The 12,138-nt window shown below is 44.8% G+C and overlaps 1 protein-coding gene across 2 annotated transcripts in view; it reads right to left on the bottom strand.

Annotated features, from left to right (window-relative positions):
* Nucleotides 1–12,138, bottom strand: part of LOC117345659 (phosphatidate cytidylyltransferase 1) — a 369,244-nt gene that overhangs the window by 37,499 nt on the left and 319,607 nt on the right. For both annotated transcript variants that reach the window (XM_033914615.1, XM_033914625.1), the window contains one exon: nucleotides 2,861–2,980. In XM_033914615.1, coding sequence (XP_033770506.1) covers nucleotides 2,861–2,980 — 120 coding nt within the window. The remainder of the gene's footprint in view (nucleotides 1–2,860; nucleotides 2,981–12,138) is intronic.

Below are 12,138 nucleotides of genomic sequence, written 5' to 3'. Positions count from 1 at the left end.
AGGGGACAAAAAATAATAAAAAGAATGGATAACTTGACCGATTTAGACATATCATACAATTATAACCACAAAAATATGTCATAAAATGTAATTCTAAACTCAAAAGACTCCAGACGAAAAGCAGACTATAGAAAGGAAACCAGAAAAGGCCAAACCCATAGTACTAAGATCGGACATGTCCATTACGAAGAGACGTGTGGTTCACCGCTAATTATAATGAGTGAGTCTTTAAAATATGAGACGGTAACGGATAGCCAGACCTGGTGGATGGAAGTGACAAATACTGGAGCCAAAACCAGAGCACCGTGATTAAACTTGAATATGGATACCTATTTATACTTTTGAATAAAATTGCGATGTGAACATGTCATAGAAAAGAATAAATAATGTGTAAACTAAAAACCAAGAACAACATATATTATAACACCGAACTCAGAATTAATGAAACAACATGCTAAAAGAAGTTAACCCCCTCCTAAAATAGGGCATATATATACTTAAAATGATGGCTGGTTACAAACAGTATGCCTAGACTATATAGACCTAAACAGGGCAAAAGTAAACGTATGGGAAATGAACAGCTGATAATACAGAGTGTATCTTGAAAACATAAGCCGATAGTAGCTCAAAGACAAGCCGACCGGGTAGATGATAAGTGAACCTGGGAAAGATCTAAATTATTGTACAAATGAGCTTCTAATAAAACCAAAGAATAAAACCACAGCACTTGGGAAAGTAAAAAAGGGAGAGTAAAAGGACTTACCAAAAAGGTCTCTGCACTGATGAGATAAACTCGTACGCAGAATAAATGTGAACATGCGACAGACAGTGGGGCTATGATATTTGATCCGTTGAAAGAGGCGCCAAAAAAGTGTCAGCAGTGGATTGAATGCACACTGATAGGGGAGGGGCATCAGGCTGTTAAAAAAATGCTGCTTTAATAAATAAATGAAAATACTGGTGAAAAACTAAATATGACAAAACCATGATAAAATGCCGAACCTGACTGCAAGTGGTAGTGAAAGTAGCATAAGGCACCCGTAGTACTGTTAGTGTCAGAGCTGCTTAGAATAAAGAACCGTTCTGTACATAAGGAGAAAAAAGAAAGAATGAGGTGATAAGACGTAAAGTGCTGGCCCCTCACTGCACCACTTGATAAAACTAAGGAGCGATGTTCTAGAGCAGGGGTGCCCACATTTTTTGGGCTTGTGAGCTACTTTTAAAATGACCAAGTCAAAATGATCTACCAACAATAAAATTTTAAAAAAACCACAAAGCACACGGTACGCAGAGAAAATGTTAATAATCATTCCTATTCCGGGGTTTTTCCAAAGAGGTCAAAGCAGATGTCTCTATGCACTGTTACCTCAGTAACAACCATACAAAAATAGATAAATACCCCCCTTTTTACTAAACTATGATAGCAGTTTTTAGCGCAGGGAGCTGCGCTGAATGCCCAGCGCTGCTCTCAATACTCATAGGCTCCCTGCGCTAAAAATCGCTATTGCAGTTTAGTAAAAGGGAACCATAAAATATAGACAGCAGATATAAATTCAGACACATTTTGATCACTAAATTTAAAATAAAATCATTTTTCCTACCTTGTTGTCTGGTGATTTCATGAGAGTCTGGTTGCACTTTCTTCTTCTGACTGTGCATCCAATCTTTCTTCCCTTCTTTCAGCCTGTATGCTTCCTCTCCTCCTGACCTCATTCCCCTCCACCAACTTTTTCTTCCTCTCTTCCTCCTCTGCCCTTTCTTTCTTTCTCTCTTCATGCCCACTTTCTTTTTTTGTTTCTCTTCTTTCCTTCGTCTCCCTGCCTGCCCTCTTTCTTTATTTCTCCTTGCCCTCCCCCAAGCCACTGCCAATGCCGCTGCCATCGGGGAACAGGCCTCAAAGCCGCCGCCACCGCAAGTTCTCCCTACTTCGGGCCGACCAGCATTCCTGTCCCCGACATCAATTCTGCCGTCGGAGAGGAAGGCTGATCGGCCCAAGATCACAATCGATTGGGAGAAATGCTGCCGGGTCCTGTCTTCGCGGTAACTGAAAGTAGGCAGGAAGAGCAAATGGAAAGATTCACTGACCTGTCTCCCGCCTTAGCCCATAGCGAACACATGCTTCGGGGCTCTAACATGTGCATGCCGGCTTCCCTTCTCTTCCCCCCCCCCCCGGACATAACTTCCGGTTTCGGAGGGAAGAGAAGGGAAGCCGGCATGCACACGTTAGAGCCCGGAGCATAAGTTCACTACGGGCTAAGGTGAAATCTCCAAGCCGGCTTTTTTTTTTTTTTTTAATGTTGAGCAGCAGCGGCAGGGGCAGAATTTAGCTGGGCGGTCATCTAAATTACCTGGGCGGACCGTCCGGCTGAAAGGCCCTAGGGAGAACACTGCATTTATGAACCAAAGAAGTAAACTAGACATGATGAAATGTATATACTTTATGTCAGGAAATTAAAAAAATTTCCATAACATTATAGGGTCCTTTTATTAAGGTGCGCTAACCAATTTAGTGCACACTAAATGCTAAGACGCCCATAGAATATAATGGATACCTTAGCAGTTAGCGTGCCTTACTAATGGACCCCTATGTACTTTGAGCACCCTGAGATTTCAACTAAACTGGTCTTACCCCTTATAGAGAATAAAACAAAACAGAAATTTTAAGAGCAGGCTACATCAGATAAACATGAAAAGTATGAGCTAGGATCGCTGGATACTACTTGTGTCACAAATGTGAACAAACTGAGATGAATGGCTTAAAGGTAATTGGGGTAAATGACGGACACTGAAGGAGAAACAAAGATGTTTGTCTTATAGGGTAATACAACTGTTGTTTTAAAATTGAGATTATTGTGCATACCTTAATTTTGAAAGCTCTTTTGAATCCACTTGCAAAAAAACCTCCAAATGGCCCAATCAATGAAGCAAATGTGGCGAGGGCAATGCTGTGTATTTGGAACGGGTACAAACTCACAGTTTTCTACAAGAGAAGCATATATTTCAACTATGGGTTTCACTCATTTTACTGTATTCCTCTTTTTTAAAACCAATAACTATACAAAACCAATGAAAAACATTTTTTCTTTTTTAACAATGGGAAAATTAGGTTCTTATCTCGATAATTTTCTTTGTAGTAGAAGGGCAAAGAATTCTGGACGATAGGTTATCACCTTCTTCCCATGAACTGTTTGCAGAAGGATGTCAATCACATCTTTCATCTGCGCCTTCTTCCCCAAACGACTGCACTGCCACCTTAAGTTTGCACCAAAGCAGTCAAATATCACTGTAACTAAGAAAAAGCAGTCAAACACACACTGTAACTAAGAATAGCTCTTGAAAATACAAAGGAGGGGCATGGGGAGCCTCCCAGACAAATCAATGCTGTTCTGCTCTGTAACAAATACATTAAAAGGAGATTATGTACTTACTCTAATAGGCTCTTTTCCAGTAGATAGGTGAGACATTCTAAACCATAGGGTTATTTCCCCTTACTCGCATGAGTTGCAGAAGAAATCCATTCCAGCTTTTTCACTCTGCCTCCAGAGTACATCACCGCCACTAATTTAGTGCTCTCTAGCAATCAGTACCCAAGCACAGAGAGACACACCCATCTGTGAAGTAGAGGCACCTGTAATGACAAGCTAAAATATTGTTCAGCTCAAACAATTAAAGAGTACCATTAACCATTAAAGGAGTTCAGAACTACTCCCACAACAGGTTATACATATGTACAAACTCTTCTTAACCCCATAGGGTTGACTGGTCTTCAAGAAACAGATTGGATAAGCAGGAGACTGAAAATTGAAATCAGAATCTGAAACAGACACAGTAAGGACAGAGCGGGCGGGGAGTCTAGAATGTCTCACCTATATACTGGAAAATAGCTTACCAGGGTAAGTACATAATCTCCTTTTCCAGTGCAATAGGTGAGACATTCTAGATCACAGGGATGTACAAAAGCAGTCCCCCAAGAAAGCTAGGGCAGGCTTGCTGTGCTGGCCCTTAAGACCAAGTACCCAAAGGCAGAGTCCTGTCTGGCAGCAACATCCACTCTGTAGAACTTGGTAAACATGAGAAGAGAAGACCACATTGCCGTCCTGCAAATCTCCTCAGAAAAAACAGATCTAGCTTCTGCCCACGAAGAAGATACATTCCTGACAGAATGCGCCTTAACAGAAATAGAGGACAGCTGCCCCGCAAGAATGTAATATGCCTTAACAGAAATAAGGGGACAACTGCTCCGCAAGAATGTTAGTGGACTAAATGGCTCTACGGATCCACCTGGAGATCGTAGCCTTAGAAGCGCGAGAACCTCGCATAATAAAATGAGCCAGCACAAACAGGTGGTCAGAAAGTGAAACATGTTAGAGACCTGCCAATAATGCAGGAGACCCCTGCGCACGTCCAACTTCTTTAGCAGATGATCCTGATGATTGGAACCCATCAGCTGAACAACTGGCAAACACTACCGGATGGGCATGGAAAGCCGAAACCACCTTCGGCAAAAAGAAAGGAACAGTCCGCAGGGAAACTCAGTCTCCAGATGTCGGAGCAAAGGGTGTTGACATGACAATGCTTGCCATTCAGAAACCCTATGGACCCAAGTGAGGGCGACCTGAAAAAAAACAGTCTTGAGTGTTAAATCCAGGAGAGAAGCACCCCTCAAAGGTTCAAAAGTAGCCCTGACAAAGCCAGACAACACCACACTAAAAATTCTTAACGGGCGGCTGGATCAGAAGATATTTCTGCAAAAACTGAGCAACATCCAGATGCAACGCCAAAGAAAACCGACAATCCTGGGATCTAAAACCAGATAGACCGGCCACCTGGATCTGCAGTGATGCCACCATGAGCGGCTTGGAGAAAAGCAAGAACTTGCAACACTGGAGTCGAATAAGGGTCCACCTGTTCCTGGAAGGTCTTTTACACCTTAACATATGCCGACACCATGGACGACTTTGTAGACCTAAGAAGCATAGCTATGACAAGCTCTGAATAGCCGTTATATTCTAAGGCTGCATGATCAAGCGCTAAGCCGTAAGAGCAAAATGACCCAGATCCTTCATGGCAACTGGCCTTGGGGAGAAGGTCAGGAAATACGCTCCGGCGCAGACTACATTCCACCCACAGCCACATCAGATCTGCGCACCATGGCTTCCAAGGCCAACCAGGTACCACCAGAATGATGAGGCCAGGGTGAGTTGCAATCCTCCAAAGGACCTGGCCGATCAGTGGCCAAGGCGGAAAAACGCATAGAAGAACCTCCAGAGGCCACAGTTGCTTTACAGCACTGATTCTCTCGCTTCCAGGCTGGATATGCAACTGAAAAAGCATAGTGCCTTCTTGTTTTGTGCCATGGCCATGAGGTCGAGGAGGGGCTGCCCCCAGCACCTCATGATCGCCCAAAATGTCTACTGCACTAGGGTCCACTCGCCTGGATCTCTAGACTGACGGCTGAGGAAGTTTGCTTGAATATTGGCCACTCCAGCCACACGCGTCACCATCAGCGCCAGGAGATGACATTCTGCCCAAAGGAAAAGAAATTGAGCCTCCTGAGCCAAGGGAGAGAGATCTTGATTCTTCCCTGACGATTAATATAGGCCACTGCCATCATTGATCGACCACTTCTTGGGTGACAGAGGCCAACAAACCTGAAAAGGACAATGACCGCACTGAGCTTCTCCCAACCACGAAGGTTGGCAACTGTGATTACTATAATCCAGGAAGCAATGCTTAATGTAACGCTCCAGCAGAGGTCATACATGCTCTGACCTCCAGAGTCCACAGCAGACTCAGTTCTAAGACATCTCGCTGGGAGGCTCTGCGAAAGAGGAAGGCATTCTGAAGAGAATGCATATGCATCCTCACCTAGGGAACCACATTGGGCTGGGCAACCCAGGAACCCACAATCTGGAGGATTTCCCTTGCCAAAGGAGCCACCATCTTCAAAATCTATGCCCAGAGCTTCTGTTCCCGAGCCTCGGGCAGGTAAACATGGCCCGCTGCCATTTCGAAAAGAGCTTCCAGGTATTCCAGCGACTGCATCAGATGGCTCTTTTTTTTTTTAATTTGACAATTCAGTCCAGGTCTTCCAGTATGCGCAGCACTGTCACTACCATAGTGTGCCCCTTTTCTGAGGGCACTCTGAGCAACCAGGCGGTCAGATAAGGGTGAGCCTGCAACTCCATTTTCCTTAGAAGAGCTGCTACCACCATTTGGTGAAGGTCTGAAGTGCTGTCGCCAGCCCCAAAGGCAGGGCCGAAAACTGATAATGCTGATCCAGTACATGAAACCGCAGAATCTTGCGGTGATCTGGAATAATGGGAATGTGTAAATTTGCCTACGTAAAATCCAGGGAGTTCAGAAACTCTGCTGGAGCCACTGCTGTAAGGACCAACCACACGGTCTCCATCCAGAACTGAGGAAGCTTGAGAGCCGGATAAAAGTGCTGCAAAATCAGCATCGGTCTCCAATCTTTTGATCCTCTCTTAGGAACGATAAAGTGAACAGAGTATCTGCATGAACCTGAATGTTTGCTTGGCACCGGCTCTACTGCTTGAATATCCAGCAAGCGCTGAACAACAGCCTCGATTTAGCACTCTGTGTCTGAACTTCTGACAGGTGAAGAAACGAACCAGTCTGACAGAGGCTAGGAAATTCCAGCTTGACTGAATAAATTCCACAACCCACTGGACTGTCATAAAGCACATGCATGCCGCAACACCGATAGCCGACCCCCTATCTGAAGAGGGGCCCTCGTCTCCCTGGCATCATTGGGTTGTACAGGCAGGTCAGGCAGGATGGGCGGCGGTAGGCAGAGCACACCTGTAGCCTGAAACCCTGAAAAATCTCTGCGATGAGAAAGGAGAATCTCGCCTGTAATCACGAAAATTTAATCAGGAGTCACACAAAGGAGGATGCCCAGAACCATTGGGTCATGCTCTACTATCCAACAAGGTATTTGGGTGATGGTCCATTACCAAATATATGAGGTCAACCAGACCCTTGCCAAACAATAACTGCCCCTAAAAATGTAGCCGCGCCAGAGTTGCCTGGGAGGTGGAATCACCAGCCCACTGCCGAACCCAGAGCATTTGGCAGACTGAAATAGAATACACTGGCAACTTTGCCAGTACCTTCAAAAGGTCATAGAAGCCATCCGCATGTAGACCATCCAAGCCAACAAAAGCTGAGGAAAAGATGTTCATAGCTGAGCTAGACAGGTGTATGCCACAAAGGATAACGTCACCGCAGCTCCAATGCTTAAATTAGCTGGTTCAAAACTTTCCGGAGAATCAAACTAAACCTTAATTTTATAGACCGGGTCATGAACCAGAAAGAGCTTGATTCGGTTAACAATAATGTAAAACATAACAAGGAAATATAAACTAGAATGGTTAGTTTCCAAAGTGTTTAGCAAACAAGAAGGTTTTCAGGGCTTTCCAGAATAGAGTGAAGGGACCTAAACTTCTTAATGCAAGCGGTAAAGCATTCCAGAATTCTGTAAGTTTGAAAGCAAAAGATTGATTAAATCTCCTGAGAGTTCTGTTTTTACCCCTGAGGGAATGACATGTAAGTTTTAATTTCTGAGAGCTTCTGGCGAGATGAGATCTATGCACGTTCCAGTCTAAGGGAATCAAAGTAGTGAAAATGACAAATAAGATCTTGAATGCAATACAAATGCACTTAAATTGAATTCTGAGATACACCGGAAGCCAATGTAATTCCTTTAGCAGAAGGGTTGCGTGGTCGAATTTACTCTTACCGAAAATGAGCTTAGCAGCAGTATTCTGTATCAGTTGGAGTTTCTGCAAACTGACCTTTGAAAGACCCAAGTACAATGAGTTACAATAATCCAACCTTGACAAAATGATTGGTTGAACCAATACAGAGAAGTGCTGTTGCTAAAAAAGTGCTCTCACTCTTTCAGAACACGGAGGCTGAAAAAACACTTTTTAATAAGCTGTCTTGCATAGCTTTCAATACAACTGTCCCATCACTAGGGACAGAGGTGCCGGCGGGTCACCTGAGCCATCAGTGAATCCCCTTGGGCTGCCACAAAAGCTGCTGACACTCCTGCACCCAAGGATGCAAGCTGGACATAGCTCGAGCATTCTGTAAAGGACCCTTCTGAGAGTCAAACTGCTACGTAACCATGAACTCATATCCGGATGTCAGGAAAGGTCGCACATTGCGAACAAATGCTGAAGAGCCAGGGAGAAGTTGAAGAAATGAAAGGAGCGGGCTGGGTATCCAAGCTTAATTCCTGTAAAGATGCAGTAATTAGATCCAGTAGTGCCTCAAACTTAAACAAGCGCCTGACAAGCAGATCATCTCTGGAGCCCGGAAGGGATCCGCAGATCCAGCACCCAAGTCTGGATTCCCAAATCCAGGAAGTGCAGCACTGTCCAAAAAAGGATCAGGGAGGTCTGGATCAGCCACTGGAACCCCTGAAACAGTCTGGGAAGGAGGAACAGATAGCACAGGTGGAGGCGCAGAGACCTCCCAAGGACACTCAGTCGGTGAGATACGAGCAGGGGAGAACAGAAGAGCACCCAGCAGCCAGTTCCCTGAATTAAAATTCATATCATCAATATCTCATGAATTCTGAGAAGGTATCTAGACCCTGGGGTATAGAGTTACCTTTAGATGACAGACTTGCACTTCTTAAGCTGCAGATGGTCCATCTCGTGGCAGACAGACAAAGCTGTAGGACAAACGCCGAAAACAAAGGTGGCCGCCCCAACAGGCTAGCTGAGTGTGTAATCACCTGCTTCTATGAAGGGGAGGCTGAACCAGTAGTTACCGCCCCCCCCGCCCCGCCATTTGGCGCAAAGATGCTCTAAAGGCATCAATTTTGCACAAATTTGGCATGAATCCATACTAGGAGACCCAGCCTAAGGACTCCATTCCAACAGTTTTCCTGGCAAAAGTGTGAATTTTAAAGAAGCAGGGAAAAGTTGAAAAAAGATAATTAAAAATTCAAGATGGCAGCAGGACCCTAATTTGTGCCAATAATGCGCTAAAAATGGCACTTCCCGAAATAAAAAAAATTGCAAAAATAGTATATTTGAGGTGGGGGAACACAGAGCAACACTAGGAAACCTTCAAAACCCCTCAAAATTACCTTTTAAAAATCATTGTTGGAGCCTGTCAGCTCCTCTATACTCACAGATACCAGAGAGACAGCTGCTACAATTGCTTCCAGCCTTTTCAATGGCTGGTTCTGAATTCATTGCTGGAAATGCATTCTTCAAGCTGCCAGTCAGACTCCACTGTCTGACTATGCCTCCACCCCTGCGGACTACCAGATGCGCACCTGCACATGCTGAGGCACAAAAACACAGCCAGTGCACTGCGAAACACCTCTGAGCCCCCTAAGTGCGCTATACAGTCTACGCTCGACTCCCCGCTTAACAGGGAGTTAGACTAGATCAGGGACTGCCCTGAGCTCCAAGGAAGACTAAGCAGACTAGCTAACAGGGACCCCCCTAAGGGATCGACCTGTCAGCTAAAGACTGAAATCTGTGAATTTTCAAGCAGGCAGAGCTTCAAATACATTTCAAACGCGAAAATATCCATGAAAATAACAAAACTACGTTGAATTAAAATAATAAAATGGGGAGAGCAGAATCCACACAGCTGCAATCATGCTTGCAGAAGAAAAGACTGCTAGAGGACACTAAACTAGCCTGCGATGTACTCTGGAGGCAGAGTGAAAAACCTGGAATGGATTTCTTTTGCAGCTCATTTGAGTAAGGGGAAATAATCCTATGGTCTAGAATAGTGGGCTCAAACTCAAACCCTTTGCAGGGCCATATTTTGCATTTGTAGGTACTTGGAGGGCCTCAGAAAAATACTTAATGTCTTATTAAAGAAATGACAATTTTGCATGAAGTAAAATTCTTTATAGTTTATAAATCTTTCCTTTTGGCTAAGTCTTAATAATAATATTGTAATTTATAGCTAAAGAGACATGATCAAGAAACTGTTTTATTTTACTTTTGTGATTATGATAAACATACCGAGGGCCTCAAAATAGTATCTGGCGGTAATGCTGCTCGATTCGCAATTCGAATCGAGTCACTGATTCACTTTGGGTGAATCAATTCAAATTGATTTATTTTTGAAGAAAATCAGACTTACCGATTCGTCAGTCCCCTTGCTAGTGACCCGTTCAGGCTTTTCATCTGTCACCGAGTCCTTGCTTCTGATGTAACTTCCAGTTTTGCAAAACCGGAAGTTACATCCAAGCAAGGACTCCGGTAGTAGAGGGAAATCCCGAACGGGTCTCTGCATGCAGATCGGCGGCAGCAAGGCTTTGTCCTTCCCGGGCGTTAGTATTTCTCCTCTCCTCCCTGGCCAGGCAAAAGCGGTAGTAGCAAATGCAATTCACTACCCTGCCGCTACTCCGGGCGTCTTCTCTCAATTCGGCTGCCCAAGCGGAAACAGGAAGTTTTCACTGAGGGCCGGCCGCAGTGGAGAGAAGACGCAAGGAGTGGTGGCAGGAGTGGATCGCTAAATAACTACCGCCACCAGCAACACATTGTAACGTCAAAATAAAGGGAGATGGAGGGTAAGGGGAGATGGACTTGGGGGAGTTGGTGGACTGGAGGAGAGATGGAGAGAAGATGGATGGGAGAAATGAACTTGGTGGAGGGGAAAGATGGATGGTGGAGGGGGGAGATTGACTTGGGGGAGATCATGGAGAGGGGAGATAGGGGGAGGGATAGAAGAAATAATGGATCTAAAAACAGGAGAGGGAGAGAGATGGTGGACAATGGGATTTAGAGAGGGAAGGGACAGAAAGTGAGAGAAGTTGGACACAAAGGATGGTGTGGGGGGATAGAGATACTGGATAGGAGGGTAGTTAGAAAGAGAAAGGGAGAGCTGGTGGGGAAGGAGGGAGAGATGCTGGATGAAAAGGTAGTTGGAGAGATGGTGGATCTGGGGATGGTGGGGTCCATCGCTGCAGCTACGGGAATAGAGGCAGAAAAAAGGAAAGATGCCAGACCTCCAGGGGAGGGAAAGGAAATAGAAGGGGCGGACAGAAATGGAAGATGGATGGTTACCTTGGAGAAAGAAGAAAATGACAAATGGGCAAGAGACCCTGGCAAGCAAGTTATCAGAAGACGTTTGTTGCAGAGCCTGGGACCAACATGATTTGCCTGCACTGCCTTCTTGGTATGCAAATCTCTCTCATGCATGTTCATTGTGGATATACTAAAAACCTGGCCTGACAGTAGATCTCGAGGACCAGAATTGGGCAGCTCTGCCTTACTGTGACAATCAGCCACACTGGCCATAAAATCATTCAGCCTCTTACCAAAGAATATCTGGCTCCTGAATGGAAGCATGATCAATGTCAAAACAGCAGTCAGAAAGGCCAAACTCTGAATAGAAGAGAATCTAGCAAAGAACATTAAGAAAAGGGATAAATCCTTCTTCAGGTATATTAGTGACAGAAAAAGAAACATAGATGGGATAGTACGCCTTAGGAAACCAGACGGGAATTATGTAGAATCTGATTCCGATAAAGCCGAACTACTAAATGAATACTTCTGTACAGTCTTTACCTGCGAGGCGCCGGGGTCCGGTCCACAGTTGCAGACAAGGGAAAGCTCAGAAGACCCGTTTCGGAATTTCGAGTTTACGCCCAGCAGCTTCTACTGTGAACTATCAAGACTCAAAGTGAACAAAGCCATGGGACCTGACAATCTACACCCCAGGGTGCTTAGAGAGTTGAGTGATGTCCTGGTGGAACCGTTATCCGCGCTCTTCAATCTTTCCCTAAGTACAAGTCCCGTTGGACTGAAAAACAGCTAACGTCATTCCACTCCACAAAAAGGGATGCAGGACGGAGGCTGCGAATTACAGACCCGTGAGTCTCACATCAATAGTGAGTAAACTTATGGAAACACTAATTAAACATAAATTAGATACGATTCTGAACAAGGAGAATCTACGTGATCCCCATCAACATGGATTTACAAAGGGAAGGTCCTGCTAATCCAATCTAATCAGCTTCTTTGACTGGGTAACAAGAAAGCTGGATATGGGGGAGTCCCTGGACGTCGTGTACTTGGACTTCAGTAAAGCTTTTGATAGCGTCCCACACCGCAGGTTATTGAGCAAGAT

Source organism: Geotrypetes seraphini, chromosome 1 (genome assembly GCF_902459505.1).
Source record: "Geotrypetes seraphini chromosome 1, aGeoSer1.1, whole genome shotgun sequence".
NCBI classification, from domain to species: domain Eukaryota; kingdom Metazoa; phylum Chordata; class Amphibia; order Gymnophiona; family Dermophiidae; genus Geotrypetes; species Geotrypetes seraphini.
This window is presented reverse-complemented; position numbering and strand designations above follow the sequence as displayed.